This window comes from Caretta caretta, chromosome 8 (assembly GCF_965140235.1).
Source record: "Caretta caretta isolate rCarCar2 chromosome 8, rCarCar1.hap1, whole genome shotgun sequence".
Taxonomy (NCBI): Eukaryota; Metazoa; Chordata; order Testudines; family Cheloniidae; genus Caretta; species Caretta caretta.
The window spans coordinates 35,383,259-35,405,105 of NC_134213.1; the positions used below are offsets into that span (position 1 = coordinate 35,383,259).

The window sequence follows — 21,847 nt, forward strand, 5'->3', positions numbered from 1 at the left end:
TGTCAGATGCCCCCGCTCGCCCACCGCTGGCTTGCCGCATCCCTCTGCACTCCCCCCCCCAAGAGGAGGAGGGATGTGGCGAGCAGCAGGGACTTCCGGAGGGCGGTGGTGTAGTGGAGGACTAACCGGCAAGCAGCAGCAGGGGGCAGTGAGGACCTTGGGGAAGGGGCGGGGCCACCACAGCCCTGGTGTCCAGCCACGGGTCAGCAGCAGCTGTCCAGCGAAGACTTAGCCTTCCCTGGCCTATTATACCCACCGCCCATGACTGGAGTGATTTAGCCTGCGTCCTCGCTGCAAAGTGGGTGGGTGACCAGCCCAAGTGAAAGCCTCACTCAGGCTTTAGTCTATAGCCCAGCCAAGTCAGCAAGCCCAGGGTGAAAGCACCACTATACCTGGGTATGGGAAACTGGCACAATGCTCTTCTGCTGACAAGAGCAGCTCTGTGGCGGATGGAAGGAGGGAGACGTGCAGGGAGCTGGGCACAGAGGCAGTGAGACTTGGATGCTGTAACCCGGGGGGGCCCTGTACTGACCCAGGGCGCCTTTCTGATGACCTAGTGCTGGTGCAGAGTGTCTGCAGCGTGGAAGGGTCAGCTTTGTCCCCAGGAGCGGGTAGGCTGAAAAAGGAGCTAGCCCTAGAGGATGGGGAGGAAATCCCTCTCCGACAGCCTGCTGTCCGCCAGCTGCCCCACTGAAGAGGAGGAATGCCCCTCCAGAGCAGGGGCAGGGCATTGGCTGCAGGACATCGGACTGGCTCTGGGCTGATCGCCGGCCACGGGGTGGGGCTAGAAAGAGCACACTTGCCCTGAGGCCTGTGCCTGGCTCTTGGTTGTACTATTGCAGGGATTGGGGAAGTTGTGTGCGTGCCCTCCAGAAAACCCCCCAAATCATCTCTGGTGCTGTTGGAGGGCTTGTTGTTTCATTGCTGAGTGCAGTGCTTGTTCCTGGGGTTAGTTCCTGCCTCTTCAAGGTTGCAGAAGGGAACCAATGTGTTTAGGCCCAATCAGAGGCAAGTGCAGAGGGGTTTCAGGATCCATTTAACCAACTTTGGGGTGCCCTAACTCCACTGGGGTAGGTGGGTTTTGTCTTATCCCCTACCTGTTTATAACCCATAGCCACACAGTGCCACTTTGCTGAGCTAGGGCCTTTGTGAGTTCTCTGCTGGCTACGTTGAGTGGAGGTGCTGTCTGGCCTCAAGGGGATTTCTGCTGGGGTTACCTCAGGCACCTTAGTCTGAGACAGGGGTCCATTAGTCATCTGGGTATTCGTAGGTTCTGTGGTGCTCACCCATGAACCTTTTTGATGTCTTGGCTGCAGGAACCTTATCTGGATTAGGCTGGTGTGCTACCCAGGGAGCCAGTCACAAGAGTCTGGGCTATCCTCGAGGATTATCATATGTTACCTGGCTGGAGGATTCCTTAGACAGGCCAGGAACCAGGGAACAAACAGGAATGGGACCAGGAAGGGAGCAGGACACAATAAACAGGAAGGCAACACGCATACCACATGCCAGGAGACAGCATACTTTTGTTATTTTCTCTCTTCTATATCCCTCAGATCACACTGGAGACTGCAAGGGCACTGGATGTACAGCTCAGCCTTAGCCAACACAAGCAACAAAGGGCGAGACCCTCTTGTAAATAATAGTAATTCCTGTTATTAAAGGTGAACTAACAGAACTTTTGAAATTAACCCTATCCAACTCTCCATATACATCACACAGGAGCCAAAAAAAAAGGAGCAAGTCTGACTTACAAAGTTCTTTGCATATCACCTTTAACAGTGCACAGTGGATTAGGTTGTAGAACATCCCCAGATCCCTTTGAAAGTGAGGAAAATGTAGGAGGTAGGTACAATGTAATTCTACCACACCAGGAGGCTGGGAAGTTGAACAGGTCATCTGTGCTATTACCAAAAGTGTCCCAGGATCTCTGTTCTATGTCTTGCCCAAAGGATACCACCTCCAGCATGCTCAGTGTTCAGCACTGACTGCAGGTGGAAGGAGCAGCCATCAATATAATTTCCTGCAGCACTTTTCATCTTCCTTGGAGGGCTCCAATCTACATACTACCCTGGCTCAGCATCACTTAGCTTTTGAAAGTTCAAAACTCTGGAGGTGGTCTGGTCACAGACATGTTAGCAAAGAAATGTCTGTGTTAAACCTGAGGTACCAGTGCTCAACCATCACAGTGATGATCATGATATAAATGCCTAGGCAGAGAATGTCATTGATGTTTCCTGTTAAGTGTTGTATAGAGAGTGTAACAAGGGTGTGGTGTGTTGCTTTTTGGGCCAGGGAGCACCTGGCCCTGTTGTGGAGGGAAGCCCAGCAGGCAGGTGCCGCGGATCAGCTGACCCAGCTGGACAGCAGCTAATGATTGGGTCTGATTCCCAGCTGAGGGATATCACTGAGGGCCCAGGAGAGAGTTCAGTATACCCTCTCTGGTGGCTACAGCAGAAGGCTCTGAGGAGCAAGCAGACCCCCAGGTTGGAGGAGATTAGACCCATTTGCTACTGGAGGCCAGTCTCAGTCAGAAACAGGACTTGGTTGTGTTGTTATTCCACATTTCTTTTTGTGGGCTGAAGAATAAATAGAGCCCTGAAGAAAGGGCTAAAATGTAACTACATGTGGCTGATTGTTTGTCCCAGGCTGGTGTTCAGGTCGACCAGTGTATAATGATTATGTGCCAAGGTCTCTCTGCCTGTGGTCTGGGTCTACGCTGAAGTTAGGTTGACCCAGCTGTGTCACTCAGGGGTGTGAAAAAACTCACACCCCTGAGCAAACTAGTTGAGCTGTAGCCAGTGCTAGGTGACGGGATTCCTCTGTTGACCTTACTACCACCTCTCAGGGAGGTGGATTAACTACAGTGACAGGGGAATCCCTCTGGTGGTTGTTGTCAGTATTGTCTACACTGAAGTGTTACGGTGGAGCAGCTGTGCCACTGTAGCATTTTAAATGTAGATATAGACTTAAGTATGGTGGATTGTTGGAACTGTTAGGAACCAAAGACTGGCAGAAAAGAGAGCGCTGCATTCTGTTAAAGTAACTTTACTTCTGTTATTCCAAGTAATTGAATCCTTTTATCTGAGAGATGTTGCTGTCCCCATTCAGAAGGGATCAGAGCACAGGCCTGTTAGAAGCATCATATACTCCAAGACCACATTTGCTATCAAGGAAAGGTTATGGCTATTCCCTGCAGGGAGCATACTGTAGTCATAGGAACATGCTAATCTGCTGGCTGAAGTTTAATTTGTAGTAATTTATAATAAAAGTACTTTGCACCTCTCCAGCAGCTTTCATTCATGGATCTCCAACTGCTTTCAAGGCATTAACTGATGTAGCCTCACAACATCCTTGGGAGGTAGGTAAATATCATTCCTGTTTTAGATAGGAAAACTGAGGCATGGAGAGGGACTTTCAGCAATTATGCCTCAATTTAGCAAAAGCACTTCAAGCCTGATCTATGCCTGCTGAAGTTAATGGGAGTCTTTCTGTTTGTTTCAGTGGGCTTTGGATCATGCCTTTCAGTGCAAAGCTGAACTGGGTCATTTGTGATCAGCTGTGGGGCAAGCCAATGATTGTCTGGCATGGATGCCAAAGGGTCATTAAGGGAGTGGTCTGTGTCATCAGTGAAGCTGTAGGTTGTTTGGCTCTCCTCCCCCTAAGAGCTGCTAGAACACGCTGCAAGTTTGTGTGCCTATCAGAAATATAGTTAGAACATGAAACATTGTGAGATGCTGGCTCTGGCTGGAGAAAACTCTTATAACCCACATGGGGTTACTGTGCTTGATTTTAGAGTACATATATTGATTGGAAAGGATGTAATAACTTATAAAGGAAATGTCACCCCCTGCCAAAATAGAAAGTCAGTGCAGATTGGCTAGTAGTGTTTCCTCCTGGCTCCTGTCATGTCACTGTCTTCATAACACCTACAAAAGAACCAAAACATGATGCATCAGCAGGCTTTCTTGGCAGGCAAAAGAAAACAAGCAAAGTATCCCTAGGGACTAACCCTTGGAGAGCCACTTGGGAACTCTGTCCATCCCTCCAACAATCCCAAATGCTAGACCAGGTGTCAAATAGTAAGCCCTAGGGAAGTGATGGCCCAGCTGTTGTGGGAGGGCATATATGTTAATGAAACAATGTACTGCAAACACCAATCACAATACATCATACCCACAGTGGGAGCTGGGAGAACAGTGGTCCTTGTCTCTCAAACACAGATCTCTACCTCCAGCTAAAGAAGACCTTTTTTAGCCCATAGTGGTAGTCCCTTTCCAGTGTGTTGTCAGCTGGCCTCTAGATGGCAACGTAACCCTCACTTATACCCACAAAGACAGACAGTACATTCCAATGGGGCTTCATAGGACTCAGATATTACCAGCAGGAGAGTGGGGTGGGGGGAGAGAAAACCTTTTGTAGTGATAAACGCCCATTTTTTCATGATGTGTGTATAAAAACAAACATCTTCTGTATTTTCCACAGTATGCATCCAATGAAGTGAGCTGTAGCTCACAAAAGCTTATGCTCAAATAAATTGGTTAGTCTCTAAGGTGCCACAAGTACTCCTTTTTCTTTTTGCGAATACAGACTAACACGGCTGGTACTCTGAAATAGGACTCAGATAGTTCAGGTAAGCTTTGGATAAGCACCCAAATTCGTCCATGCTCATCTGAACCAACTCAGACCTCTGGAAGTTTGCATGAACCTGTTTATTACTACCTTTCTGGTGGATTAAGAAAGCAAAGGGATCTTCTGTCCACGGAGAGAAACAAAATCTTAAGCAATTCTCTAAAATGCAAGGCTAGAAAGAGAAACCTTTTCCGAAGAGGGGTAACTCGTACTGTTGTTCGTGCTTAAGTTCTTCATGGAGATCAGAGTGATGCTGTCCTTGACTGTAGCAGCAGAACAACTGCCAAACAAGAGAAGGTGCAGGCCAATTACTGTCTTTGGAAAATTAAAGCAACTGTCATAAGAGGAGAGGTTTCTCATCACAATCAGAAAAGGCTAGGGAAAAGGATGGCTCAGTGGACCAGGACTAGCTGCTAGAGCTTTCCCCGTCTTGGTTGCTGGTTCATTTCCAATCCACAAAGAAAGGTGCCCAAGCTATAGAATTCAAATCTGGATCTGGCACTCCCCATAGTTATGGGTAGGAAGCAGAGGTGAAAGTAAGCCGGTATGCCCCCATATGGCGTACCGGCAAGAGCTGGTGCACTGTATTGGGGTGGATTGGCTTCCCCAGGCGCAATTTAAAGGGCCTGCTTCTCCTAGCAGCAGTTGGAGCCCCTGGCCCTTTAAATTGCTGCCAGAGCCCTGCTGCCGGAGCCCTGGAGTAGCGGCGGCGGGGCTGGGGCGGTGATTTAAAGGGCCTGGGGTGGTAGGGGTGGCTGAGCCCTGGGCCCTTTAAATCGACCCTGGAGCCCCGCCGCCGCTTCCCCAGGGCTCCAGCAGGCTCCAGGGACTGATTTAAAGGGCCCTACGTGGTAGTGGTAGCCGGAGCCCTGGGGAAGTGATGGCAGGGCTCCGGGGACGATTTAAAGGGCCCAGGGCTCGGCCGCCGCTACCGCCCAGGGACCTTTAAACCGCTGCCAGAGTCCCCGGCTGCTGCTGTTGCCCCGGGGAGGGGGAAGGAGGCACTTGCCGGTACAGGGTGGGCCAGGGCTGGCTCTGACCTCCCCAGCCCTGCCCTTTCCGCCTGAGGCCCTGCCCCTTCCGGGGGCCAGAGCCGGCTCCAGCCCAGCCCCGTACCGGTAAGTCCCTAGACTTACTTTCACCCCGGTAGGAGGCATCTGGATTAATGGATCCAAACTGGATCAGTGACAGAGAGCACAGTCCTGTGAAATTTCTATCTGAACTTGGAATCACTGTTCTGGTTTTGACTCATCTCTTCTGCTATAAATGAAAGTTCTTCTCATCCGATGTCTCCTCAGTGGTCTCAAGTTGTGGTTTGAAACCAATTCCTAAGTCGATAAATGTTCGTGTAACAAATCTATCAGCACAATTAGCACCATCGTTGGCAGACTCCGTGAAGAGGCCAAAGACACAATGGATAGAGTGCCTGAATTACCCTTTCACTACATGGTCCTTCAACATTGTGGTTGAACACATTGCTAGGCATGGGGAGTCTTGCCCTGAGTGTCGTTCATGCTGTGTCTGTTCTGGGGCTACACAGTGGCGTTCAGCCTCCAGGGCTTTGGCAATCACTAGGTCAGGGGTAGGCAACCTATGGCATGTGTGCCAAAGGCGGCACATGAGTTGATTTTCAATGGCACTCACGCTGCCTGTGTCCTGGCCACTGCTCTGGGGGGCTCTGCATTTTTAATTTAATTTTAAATGAAGTTTCTTAAACATTTTAAAAACCTTATTTCCTTACATACAACAATATATATATATTATGGACTTATAGAAAGAGACCTTCTAAAAACGTTAAAATGTATTACTGGCACGCGAAACCTTAAATTAGAATGAATAAATGAAGACTCAGCACACCACTGCTGAAAGGTTGCCGACCCCTGCATTAGGTACTGATTGTGTTGTACAAAGAAGCTCCAGGAACATATGGTTTTAAAGTAGCAGCAGCATTCAAGGGTATTTCTATCGTTTGTGCTGTGGAGGAGCGTGAAAAAAGTGAGTCAGGTAGAGGCATCCTTTACCTTTACTCTGTTGATTCATATTGGATTGTCAGACCGTTTAGAGAAGGGTGGTCCAGTGTCTAGGGCACTAGCCTATGACTGGGGAGACCTGAATTAATTCCCTGCCACAGACTTTCTGAGTGACCTTGGGCAAGACTCTTAGCCTCTCAGTCCCTCATTTGTAATCTGGGAGTAAATACCTTAAAGAATGTGAGGTGCTCAGATACTGTGGTAATGGGGCGTGTCATATAAACTTAGTCTTTAGGACCACTCCTGTCTCAGTGAAGATGCTTTCACATTTGGGGGCCTAAACGTAGGCATCTAAGTACAGGAGTTAGATACCTAAATATAAGTAGGCTGATTTCCTGAAGGTGCTGTGCTCCCACTGGCCTCAATGCATCTCAGAAATTCGGTACCCATATACGTGGCTCGAGATCCAGTTTTTCCACTAACTCCATTGGGGGCAGGATCAGGCTCAGTGTCACTTTTCACCTATCCCAAAGAAATATCATAACATCCCCCTGCACTCCAAATGCACTAAACATTTCCCCTCCCTTGCTAGAGTGAGTTTTGAAAAAAAAAAAAAGAGATCGGTCCATGCTTAGAGCTTGCAGGTGCTATGGCAATACGAATAAGTGATAATAATCCCTGATGCTTCATAGTGGCCATGAAGAAAGCCGTGATTGCCGAGCAGCCTTACCTTTCCGATACGACGGAGCTCCCCGGTTTCTGTTTATCTGTTGGGGGGGGGAAAAACAAAGTTGATGCTGGGTGAAAAAAAAAAATCTATCAATGAGCAAAGCGAGAGTTATTCAGAATGACCCTAGTAGTGTCGTAAATGGCCATCAATGGAATGCAAAGCCTCTGCCAGGCATTTCAGCCCTGGTTAGAGAAAACTGTATAAAGCTGAGTGAGCTGAACAGCGTGCTGATGTTTGCCTTACTGGTTTCTTTTCAGCCTTTTGGCTAAGATGATGTGTCCTGTTGGTTGAGCTGCTTTGCCCCCTAGTGGACAGTGCTTGAGCTGGAATATAGGCTTCACCAGGAAATCTTATTAAGATGATCAATTTATTTGAGCATAAGCTGTAGCTCACGAAAGCTTATGCTCAAATAAATTGGTTAGTCTCTAAGGTGCCACAAGTACTCCTTTTCTTTTTGCAAATACAAACTAACACGGCTGCTACTCTGAAACTTATTAAGATGATGTTGAAGTAAAAAGAAAACGGTACAGAGTTTAAGCATAGAAGTTTCTGGTTATCAGGGAATAAGGTATCAAGGGGTGCAAAATTCGGTTTAGGAACAGGTGGTGTAAGGAATACATAATCTGCAATCTCCCCGATTGGGGGTAAAAGTTAAGGGGTCAAAGTACAGACATTGAGATATGGGGGTATGTTGTCCATATAATGGCTGTGTTCAGGTGTGGAGTATAATGAGTGGATATGAGGATGAGGATGGATTTACCCTCATTTGGTGGGATTTAATGTTCAGTGAGTTTATGGTTCCAGGTCATATGGTCCAATGGAAAAAGTCTCTCAGTCCCTTTCCTATAGTTGATGCATGATGTCGTACCGGCTCATGCCTCCTGGTACTGTCGGTGGCCGGTAATGTGTTCGATGTAGATGTCCCTGGACCATCGGATGGTGTCTGAGACCATGAGGCGCTGCATGAGCCGTACGTAGAGTCGACTGATCCCACAGGTCCGCAGCACACGCTCGTTGCAGGGGTCCCAAGCGCCCTGGGCTCCGACGATCAGGGCATCCATCTGCACCTCGTAGCCCTTCGCTCTCAGGGTGTCGGCCAGGGGGGCTTATTTTTCCAGCTTACGAGCTCGGGCTTCGCGGAAGGCTGGGGTCCTGTTCTCAAAGGAGACCGTGATGTCGACAAAGATGATCTTTTTCTGGGCCTCGTCGGGGACTACCACGTCAGGTCGCAACTGGCTGTCAGTACCGGGGATGGCGCAGTTCACAGCGACCTCCCACAGGCGCGGTGCGATGGCTTTCACCAGGTGGTTCTGGATGGTGTTGTGGCGCAGCTTTCAGGCTCTGGAGTGGGGCTTGCAGCTGCACAGGACATGGGGCAGGGTCTCATTGGAGTAGCCGCACTTCCTGCAACGCTTGTCTCGGTTCCCATGGTGGACGGCTCCGTTGAGCGGGACGTAGTTGAGCCGGGCATGGTGGATGAACTGCCAGTCGGCGAAACGGGTGAAGCCGCCCCCAGCGAGGAAGTGGTTGCTGGCATCCCACTTACTGGTCAGTTCGAAGGCTTTACCCTGGTCCGGTTTACGCTTCAGGGTTTCCATGTACAGTGAGTAGACGGCTGCCTTCAGGGTCCTTTCCAGCATGCCCCTGGCGCTCGGGGTGACGATGGTGTTGTCGTCGGACCTGATCTGCGGCACCAGGACTCCCAGCTCCTGGCGCTCCTCGCACCACCCCCAGTGGCAGCCGATGCGCTTCCCCAGGCGAAGCGTGGCATTGCGAGCACGGGACCACAGTGAAGCGATGTCGCGCCCGTCCCGTCCGAATTCGCCATCCAGGGAATCGCTCAGGAAGGTGGTGATGTCTTGGTTGTATGGGGCTCTGCCGATCCACTTCTTTGTTGCGTTATGGACGGCGTTTGCTGCGATGTTCCATACCATGGCGTCGGGACACATCAGGAGGCGGAAGGCGTGGGTGATCACCGCAATGTCACACAGGTCACCCATGCGGGGGACATTGGCACCACCATGCCTGTGGGTGATGTAGACCAGCTTGTTGCTGGCTTTCTGGGGAAGGAACAGCCACTTCTTCACCAGCTGCCAGACGATCTTGTCTGCCTTGTTGAGGGGTACCTTCGCCACGGCGAATCCCCTTAGGGTGAACGAGATGCGGGGGATAAGGAAGGTGTTCAGGGCGTTTATCTTCTGCCACAGTGCTAGCAGGGAGGCGTCAATCTTGGCGGCATCCTGCAAGATCTCCTGGATGGTGTCCTCGGGTGTCTGCCAGACACGGAAACCCATCGGCGTGCCGAGGTGCTGGTACGCCTGCCCCTCTGCCAGGGGGATGATGGGCTCGCCCTGGATCTGGAATCCTGTCGTCTGCACCGAGTCCCTTTGCTGCCGTCGATGTGGAGAGCTGCGCACTTCTTTGCATTGAAGCGAAGCCCCATCCAGTCGGCAGCTCGACTGGTGGCATCTAGCATACATTGGAGGTTCTCTGGGTCGTCCGCCGTCAGGACCAGGTCATCTGCGTAAGCCAGGATGCTCATCCTCTCACCGTGGAGGTTGAAGCCATCTGTGCCATTGGAGGTTGCTCACAGCAACGGCTCCATGGCGAGGTTAAAGATGACGGGGCTGAGGGGACAGCCCTGCTTAACTCCGCTCCGGATCGGGATCTCGGTGGTCTCCCCTTTGACCGAGCGAATGGTGGTGCTGCATCCCTCGTACACCTCTCGGATCACACGAAGGAAGTTCTCTGGCATCCCAAACTGCAGGAGCGTGGCAAAGATGTGGTGGTGGGGTGTGGACCCAAAGGCATTAGCCAGGTCGAGCCATGCTGCCGTGCACTGCCTCCATGCCCTTCTGGCCATTTCGATGGTGGTTTGGAGGACAAAGTTGTGTTCATAGCAGCCCTCGCAGGATATGAAGCCTTTCTGGATGGAGCTGATGGCTCCCCCGCTCACCGACCACTCCGTGATCCTCGATGCCAGGCAGCTGGCATAGAGCTTGTACATCATGGAGCAGAGGGAGATGGGCCTCCAGTTGCTGGGGTCATCCTGCTCGCCCTTCTTGTACACCAGTACCATCTTGGCCTTCACCCAGGAGCTGGGAGTCGGGCAGAATCGTTTGCACTGGTTGAAGAGCGTGGCAAGGACCAGGCAGCCGGGATCTCACTTTTTCAGGAGGCTGTAGGGGATGCCGTCTTTCCCAGGAGTGGTGTTTTTTGTTTTTGAGAATCTGGCCATTACTTCCTTGGGCGTATAGTCAGTTTCCAGGACACCTGCTTCGTCGACACGGGGCAGGGGGCGGAGGCACTCTGGGCGCTGCGTGTCATTCTGGGCTATGCGGTCAAATACATCCTTGAAGTAGCTGTAGAGACGCTCAGATGGGATCGTGCAATAGGGGAGGGCCCATCTAGGATCTCCCTCATGGCCTTGGAGCAGTTACCCGGTACAGCTTTTGCATCCTTGAAGCCGCTGATGGATCGTAGCGGCGGCTGGCGTCTCTACTTCTGGTTCCCCTGGTGGTGGTGGTGTGGTTTGGAGCAGGCGTTCTGTGGGCAGGCGGGGCGTTCTCCTGGTTCGAACTTCTCCTGGGAGTGATTTCCTCAGACAGTTCTTGGGTGAGCCTGTCTATGAGGAAGTCAAAGTCGTCAAAGGAAGCTGCCGCTTGTAGCTCCTCGGTCCAGGCAGTCTGCCACGGAGTGGCAACCCTCACCATCGGCTGCTGGCCCTCATGGTCCTCAACCTCGTCTGGTGCAGGCTCAAAGCCTGCGTGGTCGGCCTGCTGTCTATCTCGTAGGTCAGGATTCCCTTCGGTTGGGTGCTGGGGCAGGATCTCTGGTGGGATGCTGGCGTTGCTAGTGGTCGGAGAGACGCAGTTTGGCTCGGGGGTTGCTGGGACACCGCTGGTCCTTCTAGAAGTGGCTGCTGCCTGGGCGGTTGCTGCTGGAGCGTGAGATCTCTCATAGGCAGCGTCCCACAGAATGGACTTGGGGGCCGTGCTGGGCCGTCTGGCGATGAAGACTAGGTGCTTTGCTGTGGCTGCGGGGCTGGTTCCTCCAGTAACGTCTGGAGTTTGTAGGGCGATCTGGGGCATGGTGCTGGCTCCTCCGGTGGCTGGAGCTCACAGGGCGGTCTGAGGCTTGGCACTGGCTTCTCTGGCTGCTGGAGCTCATAGGGTGGTCTGAGGTGTGACTCTGGCTCCTCCGGTGGTTGGAGTTTGCAGGGCGGTCTGAGGGGCGGCACTGACTCTTCCGGCGACAGGATCTCGAGCAGCTATGCGCGGTGGGACGCTGATCCTTCTGGGGACCGGGACATGCTGGACAGGTGGCAAGGTAGCACTAAGTCGTCTCAATATGGAGATTTGCTTGGCAACATGAGAGGGTGAGACGGGCCTCCTGCTGACGAGGACCTGGGTGATGTTCCCCAAAGCAGCAGGTACCTTCTCGATCGCAGCCTCCTGTTCCATTGGCCTGGCGACGGGGGCAGGCTTCTTGATGGCAGCTCGCAAGGTCGCTTTTCTTTGTTGAGGCTCTACAAATTCAGTGCAAAAATCTGTGCTAATGCAACGTGGAGCAAGAGGTTTAAACCCAGTAAAATCTGCAAATTGCACTGAGGCAGCTCCAGACTTACCTCTGTCCCTTATATGTGTAGGGTAGGACTTGGTCTTTCAATATACGTTCACACTGGATTGTTTTATTTACATAGGCAAAAATGACTCCTCTCCACTGCATTATGTTTGATTTTGAAAGACAAAGCCATTTTTAATAAAAGCATCTTAAGCTCATTCCCCACCCCCTCTACTCAAAGTGGCCAGATCAATTTTTTTGCTAATTAGTGGGGGTAAAGCGGAAGAGGGAAAGGAATAATTCCAGGATGAGACCAAACATGGACAGTTTTGGCCTACAAAGACTTTTTATACCAAAATTACATCGGCCCAGTTCTGAAGCCCATCTGTGACTGAAAACAGGGATCTGGACCAGAAATGCCATTTAGCTCTGGATACAACCACCCTATAGAACTGCTGGAATGACTGTAACAACACAAGCATATGCAAATACCTTCTGCATCTTTGGAACGGTTACACTTGAATCTCAGACTGACCACGCTGGCCAGGACGATAACAACAACTACCAGAATGACTATGAAGCTGATGACACCTGAGCAATGGAGAAAAGAATAATTAGTCAATGTTAATGTAACGGGTCTGTTTGGGGCCCAGTGTAACTCCTACTGAAGTCAATGAGTTAGTCCTGTTGACTTCTATGGGACTTGAATTGCATCCTTAAGGAAAAACATTAAGCAGATTTTTATTTCTGTTGTAATGAACACCAAAGTGTATTGACCAGAGAAGTGATATTCCCTAGAATGAGAAACCTCTTGCTCTTTTGTCTTCACTGGTATTTTCCTCAAATGACAATACATCTTGACTTCCAATGAACCTTTAACCCAAAAGGCTGAGTTTACTCCTGGTATAATCCTACCAGGGTTGAAACCAACTGCATCACCAAGCTTCGCCTCCACGTCACCAAAAGACAGGCCCTTACCAAATGCTGCCATCGTCAGGGCCGATTTCTCCTCCGTCGGGGCAGGGTCTGGGAGGGAAGGTCCTGTGCTCCAGTCAGAGGCAATGGTTGTAAAGGTCACTTGTTTCGAAGTGCCTGTGGAAAAGGTAGTTTTACTTAAAGACTTTCTACTCAGAATCCAGGGAGAATGTAATTCCAAGGCCACATTGGCAAGGTGCCTTCATTCCCCCAAAGAACATTTAGCCTTACTGCAGAGAAAGACTGAGCTGCTCCCAGTGAAGTCAATGCAAAATTCCCATTAGCCTCAATGAGAGCGGGACTGTATTTTGCAGTTCTGTGCCCCTTTTCATCAAAAGATCTACATGAATGAGCGAATGCTCACAACCTACCATTTACAGCCGGCACAGAGAGGCTGAGGGATTTGCGGCATGACACGTCTGCAGCAAGAGCCAAGTATAGAGCCCATACTTCCCAATTTCCATTTGTGTGCTTTAGCCACAAGACCAGCATTCCTCTCAGAGAACCAGCTTTCCTGCCTAGCTCAACCAACTGACCTTCACGCCTGAACAGTTCATCCCAAGGAAGGGAAACTTCTGTTGTGTTTTCAGGTTTTCCAGAGAGCATATGGGAACTATCAGACACACTGGTTAGCTCTCAAAGCCATTGCCATAGGCAGAGGCAGAGACACAGTGATGTAACAGCACCAATCCAGGATATGCTGTGCAAAGGGTTGTAACACCGTCTTTGGGCTTCTACACTGGAGCACAAACAGATTTAACAAGTGGAAACCAAAGGAGCTAGTCAGAAAATGGAATTTTTGTCCTGTGGAACATTCCAATGTTTAAACATTTATTTTCGTCCAAATCAAGACAAAAAAATGTTCACGGAATGAAAAATTCTGAAAAACTTCCATTTGGAAGTGTTGAAATAAAAAATGTTGACTTTTTAGTTGAAATAAAATGTTTTGGTTCAAAATGTCACTTTGGAAAAGGGAAATTTTTAATGCCGACTGACATTTACCCATGGAAAATTTCAATGTAGACAAAACGTATTTCCCAACAACGCATTCCCCCGCCCCCCCCAAAAACCCCCAAACCCAAAAACACGCCGCCTTTTTGACTGAAATTTTCAAGCAGCCTTCAACAGCTGCCTCCCAGAGTAAAACTGTGCTGGAGGAACATAACTGGTAGTGGGATTATCCAGATTGCAGATGTTGCTGTACAATGGTTCTGTTAGTCATCAAGTTGTTTGCCTTGTGCTGAAATGCTGCATCTTCTAATTTATCCAGGGTCACTAGACAACTGTCTTATAGGACTTTCTTTGCTACTCTGCTTGCTGAGCCTGGCTTGGGTACTTAGTATTTGGGAAATGTTAGATCCCACACCAAAAGCCTGGAAAAATGGAAATATCAGTAGCAACTCCATACTTAAAGTTGCACTGAGCTTTTACATAAAGCAGGATTCAAATTAAAACCAGGCTCTGTGATACCCTAAAGAACTATTAGCTTTACTGAGCACAAACATCTACAGAGATAGAACTAATTTACACATGCACTGGGTCTTGTGTAAAATCTGGAATGGATCCTTAAGAGGACAGGGGTGGACTTTGGTTGTTCCACAGTCTTGGGTTCAAAGCCCAAACTCAGGATTTAGAGCTCAATCCAACTCCCACTGAACTTAATTGGAGTATTTCCACTGACTTCAGGGTTGGATCGAGCCTTTACTCTGGGAGAACTCTCCCTGAAGTCTACAGGAATCTTGCTCTGAAGGGACTGCAGGGTTAGGGCCTATGTCAGAAGCATGGCAAAGGTCTTTCCAAGACATTACAGGGGGCATTTTACTCTCAAAGTGAGGTCATTCTTTTCACATTCAGACACAGTCCAGTCAGGGTGCATTGGTTGGATTTTGTCATCTGGTCTATACTGACTGCTAGGAGGACACCCCTGTTTATTCCAGGTGTTATGGACAGCAGAACTCCAAGGTCAGACTATATTTAGAGCACTGGACCTCATAAACCAACTAGTTCAATCGTAATGAATTCTTGTTTAAATTAAAAGTTGTTAAATAAAGGGACACAGCCTGTGCTCCCAATTCCCCTGGACTCTGGATCTGGATGAGGAAAACACAAGACACGAGACTTGTCAATGGACAGTTTGTAGCGATTAAAAGAATTCTAGACCAAGATGGAGGTAAATACTGGTTTTCCCTAACCAAGGTGGCACCCAGTGAAAAAGGGCTTTGTTTTTAGGCTTAACACCTTCCCCACCAAACAAAACGAAACCCCTACTGTGGTTGTACCCCATCCCCACCCCCTATTCCATGCTTTGAAGTTAGATAGAAACCATGGGGAAACAAGGAATTAAAAATTCCCCTGTGACTGATCAAAAACTTATCTAAGGCGTTTGCCAAGGATATTTGTGCTACTGACTGATCAGAAGGCTCAACTTTAATGCTGGCTGTGTGCCAGCTCACCAACAAAAGGCCGGGGGGAGGCATATTTTCATAAGTGTTTGTGACTAAGAGCACAAGTTCCACTGATCTCTCAGGATCATAAGTCAATTGAGGTGCTTTTGAAAATTCCACCCCTCGGCTGGCCAGCTGCCACCACCCTCCACCCCAAAGAGCTTCCTGAGCCTCTGCAGTGCCACAGTCCCCACCCTGCCACGCTGAATGCCAAGGTTGGGAACAAATTAGTGCAAACCCTGAACGCAGCAGTGTAGGAGAACGTGGTCTGAAGAGGCACCAGACAATGCGTGTCAGCGCAGGGGAGTCAACTGTAGGGCTGCCCTTTGTTTTTTAAAGTTCCTTGGGGAAACTGTCGCTTTCACTGAAACCTCCCACAAAAGTCAGCTCACAAGAGAACACTGCAAGCTGGAAAAAACTCTGCAGTTGTTACTGCATTCTTTCAGACGATTTATTTTTCAACCTGAATTTAACCACAAACTTTCTTCCCAGTGCTTAATTTGTGCCAGGGCTTGCTTGGGCTGAGCCTTGGCACCTCTAGGCTTGGCAGTTCATAGTCCTGGCACCTCTAGCTTGGCAGTTCATAGCCCCGGCACTCCAGGGTTTCCTGCTTCTTTTAGGAAAGTAAAAAAATTGCTGCAGCCTCCGTACCTCTTTCTTTAGAAACTAAGCGCTGTCTCTTCCTCATCCCTTCCCCCCAATATCAGATAGCCTGCCAATAAACCCTCCATGGCATGCATTCGCTTACCTGTGTGACCATCAGCGATACCGGCCGAGATGTTACACTAAAGACTCAGTGCTCTACTCGGCGCTGGTTAGGCCCTGGCTGGAGTACTGTGTCCAGTTTTGGTCACTAATGTATAGAAAGGATATAGCCAAACTGGAAAGGATCCAGAGGCAAGGGAGGTGATCAGAGGGATGGAATGCAAGCCATATGAGCAAAGGCTGAAGGAACAGGGTATGTTTCATTTGGAAAAGAGGAGAATAAGGGGGGGACATTATAGTGGTCTTCAAATACTTGAAAGGCTGCCATAAAAAAGATGGAGAAAAGTCATAGCTCTCTTACCACAGAGGGCAGGACAAGAGGCAAGGGGTTCAAACTACAGCACAGCAGATTTAGATTAAATCTCAGGATTTAACAGTAAGAACAGCAGGACAATGGAACAGACTGGGAGGTCATGGAAGCTCTTTCACTGGAGGTTTTCAAAAGGAGGCTGGATAGCCATCTTTCTTGGATGGTTTAGACACAACAGATCCTGCATCTTGGCAGGGGGTTAGTCTAGATGACCCTTGTGGTCCCTTCTAATTCTATGGCTCTTTGATTCTATAACTCTTCTGTCTAACTGAACAGCCACACAGGGGAAAGTTGTGTGAAACTTCCTGAAGAGTTTGAGAAGTTCCTACACAGTATATGAGCCAGACTGCATGGCTCATACTCCTGTTGGTGAGCGCTTAGAGCCTGCTATTCCAAAGGGATACTGGGTGCTAGGTATGCAACAATCTGGCCTTTACTTACACAGTCTTCCTGACACAGTCTTCCTGGCATCACTTGTATTTGGAAGCACTCACTGACAGGAGCATGGGGTATACAATCTAACTCTCTTTGTATGTCTACACTGCAAGGGAAGATGAGACTGTAGCACAGTGTAGATATGTCAGTGTAGCAACTAGCGTGCATCTTTCTGGTGTTACCCTGCTAGCTAGATTAAAGCTAGCACCGATATGCCAACCTGTGCTACAATCACCCTCCACATGCAGTGTAGACATAGCCGGTGTGTGCAAAGTCCCAGTGTGACTACAATTAAGTGTACCGTACCGTGCTAGGAACACAGCAGGCACTTACCAACTGCAGCTGATCTTGATGCCGATTTTGATTTTCCCTCAGCTGGGCCAGACAGATGGCCTTTTGTTGTCTGCTTTGAGGGCATGGGAGTTGGTGTAATTAAAGTCAACACATTTGAAGCTGTGGAATAAATGTAGGGTTATTTTTGATTAGCTCTCGTCACCCATGTTCATTTAGAAACAGCTCAGCTAAAGGCAGTGCCCTTCCCAGGAAGTCCTCAGGCCTCCTGGGAGTTATGGGTAATCTGTTAAAAAGAGCACAGAGTTGAACAGCCAAGGACTGTTGGGTATTTCTAAGCCAGGACAACTTGTTTTGCTTGTTTGGGGAAAAATTATGTTTTTAAAGGAATTTTTCAGACAAAAGGGGCAGTATATTTCCAGAGGAATCTACCCAGATAGCAAACGTGGACCCGAAATAGGAAAAATTCAGACTTGCTTACCATATGGGTTTATATTTGCAGACTGAAGCTTGTAGCTTTCTGTTGACAGCCTTTGTCTCCCGTCTCCTGGGGAGGAGTCCTTGCTTCTAGCCACCTGCAGCAGCCTCCCTGAGCCGGTTTCAGTGGAACCAGAAGGCAGAGAAGCAAAAATAAGGTAAGGGAGCACTTTTCGTTTGAAAATCCATTGATTCAATCCTTTGCATCATTCTAAGTGATTTGACAGCTGCTTCCATGGAACTAGACACAGGAACCCTCTACTGGCCACAGGGTTCCTCTACCAATTTTGCTGCCCCAAGCAGTCGCTGCCGTATTGCTGCCGCCAAATTGCCGCTGCGCCCGGAAGAGCGGCGGAGCTGACGCCTAAAAGCTGCCGTGGCGGGAAGAGCAGCAGAGCTGCCACCGAACTGCCACGGCAGGACACGGACGGCCGCCCCAGTCTGAATGCCGCCCCAGGCACCTGCTTGGAAAGCTGGTGCCTGGAGCCGGCCCTGACTAGCCAGACCTGCATGGGCTAATGGATTAACCCTGGGACTGCGAGCCTAGAGCGTGCGTTTAGTCCCAACTCTCACAGGGCGGCTCTGGTTCAATGTCCCTCTCAGTAAAATGGAGATAACAACCCAGCAGGGGTGTTGTAAAGAGTGTTTAGTGGGTGTCAAGCACCACACATTGTTAATAGCTTGTTTGAATGAAAAAGTGACACCTGTGTAACTCAAACTTAATTTTTTGTAAAGTGAGCGTGGTGCAGGGAAGCCTCTTCTAATGAAGGATGTGATTGCTATCCTTATTTCTATTGCAGTAGCACTCAGAGGCCCAGGCCAGACACCAGGGACACTGTATCCTTCTGGCCCACATGCCCACACCAAGTCTCCTCCCTGAAGAGCTCACAGTCAATACATATGGTGAACCAGCAGGTGGATAAAAAAAATCCTCAATCCTGGGGGAGGAGAAGGTAAGCATTGAAAGCAAGACCTGCACCAAAGTTAGGCACTCAGCAGGCCATAGCAGACAGGCCTCCTGAATGCAGACACACAATTGGCCCGTTCACCTGCCTGCTAAATGGCTTCTGTTTTCACTTGGCTGAACACAAAAGCTGCCCAGCAGGCTACAACACAGGCCAATTACTGGACAAGCCAGCCAGGATGTTCCCTCTACTACTGCTCTGTGGGTTCTGCTGGCATCCAGTGCCACATGGGCTATACGTCCATAGTATCCCTCAGGCTCTTCCCCTTTGGCCGACTTTACCTGAGCTGTGGTTCTGGCCTGCGGGGACTGGCGATGGTGAGGAAACACTAGCTGAAACAGGAGCAAAGTGATGAAGTTAGATCCTTCACACCCCAGCAGCAGGTGTCATCCTGCTGGGCCCAAGCCAGGCTGCGATGGGTCGATGGGAAGGGGCCTTCCATGCAGCATAGGGTTCAGAAATTGATGTGGTGAGGAGGAAGCAGCAGTGAAGAGGACTTCATCCATCACCAGGCCTAAGACAGGCTGATGAAGCTAAGGGCAGGTCCAGCCCCTGGACTGGGTGGGGGCCCATTGCCAGAGAGCACAGAGGTCTGCCCCAGGGAGAGAGGGGATTGGTGAGCTTTGGCAAGGCACAGAGCCAGGAGGGCCACCACACAACCACTTGTAGGCCCTATCCCTGCCTCACAGCTTCTTCTCCTGGCTCACTCTCCTCCCAGCTAGCAGTCTTCCCTTCCACAAGCAGCCAAGCTAAGCCTCCCACTCACTGCTCCTGGGCAGACAGACCAGGAGAGGAGGAGCCAGACTGGGGCCATGCTTCATGTCCCCATTAGGGGTCTGCTCTTTCCTCTGACCCCAGAGACTTGAGGGAGGAGGGGTTGCATTGCACAGCAGTCAGCACTGGAGAGGAAATGCAGTCCCATAGGAAAGACAGAGACCCTTCAGCAGGAAGGGGGCCCTCAGGTTGTATTGGATCTGGGCCCCATTTATTCTCAAACCACCACCGGCTAGTGCTGGATGTTGTAACTGGATCGAGACGCTGACTGTACCTGCTGTGACGCTGGCTGTGATTCGTGGCTTGGCCGTAGTATCTGAAATGACATGACCAAGGTAGTTTGTGCAGAGTCACGGCTGGAGAGTCAAGCTACCCCACTTCCCATGTTTTTCTCTGCTAATCGTTTGGATTGTGTCCTCTGTCCCATCTTCTGTCTGGTCAGGCTTCAGAAGACACTTAATCCCACTTCCCAAAAGCAGCAGATAGTGAGAGGTGATGAACTGTTTAGAATGCGACACCTGTTGATGGTATTGTTTAAGGAGCTATATGTATATGTAGTAAGGTGTAAATTTATAACAGGGAGAATAATTAACCGTTGGAACAATTTATTCAGAGTCGAGGTGGATTCTCCACCACGGACAATTTTTAAATCAAGATTAGAAGTTTTTCTAAAAGATCTGCTCTGGGAATTATTTGGGGGCAGCTCTCTAGCCTGTGTGCTACAGGAGGTCAGACTAGATGGTCACAATGTTTCACCGTTGGAATCTATCTTATTTTTATTCTCTATTTAATCAAAAAGTGCAGATATGATTTCACTCATGCGGAAATTCATTTAAGTGGTGCCTAGGTCTTGTGCCACACCTCTGCCCTGGGGTTAATTCATCCCCCAAGAACAAGGCCCACAGGTACGTATAACTCAGCAATATAATCAGTCAGGTTCCTAATGGTCAGGGCTACAAGAGGAGGGTATAACAGTGCTTCATTTTAGGGTAACTGTTTTTTGTGGGTCTCTTATTGTTCTTGTGCTGCTCCTTGGGGTGTTTCCAATGCTTGGCATCGTGCAATAATAAACTAGTGCCCATTGCTCTATCTTGGTGGAGAAAGGCCATTTGAGAGGTTTTCTGGAGCTGAGGCAATACTTAAAGCACTTTGTTAAATTAGGATCTTAATGCTGTTGAGCACCATGGGTCAGATATTTAGGGACCTAAAGATGCAGCTGGGTTCTCAATGGGGTTTTCAAAAGCAGCTAGGCATCCCATCTGGTGCTTTAAAAATCTGCCCGTCTCCTCAGAGTTTTCATCTCCGGACTGGACTGCAGATGCCAGAATTACCTTGGGCCCTAGTTAGAGCGGTTTTCCAACTGCAACTTCTCAGATCCTTTCTTTCCAGTAATTCATTAAAATATAAACCTCAGGGGACAGGAATAAGCATATGAAAATCAGCAATATTTCATAGAAAAGCCCCTTGGAGGGCGGGGGAAGAAAAGTATTTCCAGTATTTGGGGAAGGGCTTGCGTGCCCTTGACCAGTTCTGGCAAGGACAGGTGCCATTAACACTACTGAAATCTAATCCCCAAGCCTCTCTTTTGTGCTGTCACAATCACCTTTCCCACCTCTATGATGGTGGAGCAACCATTAGAAAGAAAACACAGGGACAGTCAAGCAAGAGCTTGTCCTCCAGGGAGGATGTCCTTCAGTGGAAATCAACTGTAGTTAACACAAGCAAAAAAGAGTAACATCAAAATTGTGAGCTGTAGCTCACGAAAGCTTATGCTCAGATAAATTGGTTAGTCTCTAAGGTGCCACAAGTACTCCTTTTCTTTTTGCGAATACAGACTAACACGGCTGCTACTCTGAAACCTATCAAAATTCCCACTGATTATGATGCAATCCAGCCCTCTGCCTTTAGGGGAGGAACCCACCTTCCCATTAGCATTCCCTCCTTTCCCCAGCAGCCAAGTTATGGGTCTTTTCCTGAGCAGTGTTGCAAAGGGAGGGGGAAGCTGAGCTGAGGTTAACCCCTTGTTCTCGAGGGGCCAGGGAGTGTCCCCGTACCCGGATTAGACTGGCCGGAACAAAGTAAGGCCAACATTTGGCTGTCAGATCCACCCTCCCAAAGTTCCATGTGAGCAGGGACAGAGGAGTTGAGATCTGCCATGCGGGGTGGAGAATGGGATCCTACCCTGTGTGTGCAGAAACCTTTCAGGCAAATCTGTTCTCCGGGGGGCGATGGAAGAGCGGAGCCATTCCTGACTGGGAATCTCAAGAACAATGCTCACCCCAGAGCCTGGGAGAGCCCAGATCCAGGTCAGGCCCATCTCTGCTAGAGAACAAGCATCCATCTTCTCTTCTTTCGCATTCTTTCCAGGAATGAAACCCCCCCCTTACACAGCACACAGAAGCTGTTCCCTGGGAGCCAAACGCCCATCTCAGTGCCTGTGGATGTGGCAGTGGGAGGAGGGGGCATTCAATGTAGCTGCATCTTTCACGCTGCTGCTTGTGCCAACAGCAGTAAAG

The 21,847-nt window shown here is 49.5% G+C and overlaps 1 protein-coding gene across 4 annotated transcripts in view; it reads right to left on the reverse strand.

Annotated features, from left to right (window-relative positions):
* Positions 1-1,506: 1,506 nt before the first annotated feature.
* The window catches only part of ECSCR (endothelial cell surface expressed chemotaxis and apoptosis regulator), a 47,108-nt gene continuing 26,767 nt past the window's right edge, over positions 1,507-21,847 (reverse strand). The window contains exons 3-11 of one of the 4 annotated variants that reach the window (XM_048861269.2): positions 19,606-19,647; positions 18,839-18,889; positions 17,597-17,704; positions 17,158-17,277; positions 12,874-12,987; positions 12,388-12,486; positions 7,333-7,369; positions 4,845-4,912; positions 1,507-3,929 (exon numbers count right to left, since the gene is read on the reverse strand). In XM_048861269.2, the coding sequence (XP_048717226.1) occupies positions 3,907-3,929; positions 4,845-4,912; positions 7,333-7,369; positions 12,388-12,486; positions 12,874-12,987; positions 17,158-17,277; positions 17,597-17,704; positions 18,839-18,889; positions 19,606-19,647 (662 nt within the window). In that variant the 3' untranslated portion in view covers positions 1,507-3,906. Of the gene's footprint in view, positions 3,930-4,818; positions 4,913-7,332; positions 7,370-12,387; positions 12,487-12,873; positions 12,988-17,157; positions 17,278-17,596; positions 17,705-18,838; positions 18,890-19,605; positions 19,648-21,847 lie in introns of all 4 variants that reach the window. The other 3 variants (XM_048861268.2, XM_048861270.2, XM_075131382.1) reach the window with 3 other exon arrangements.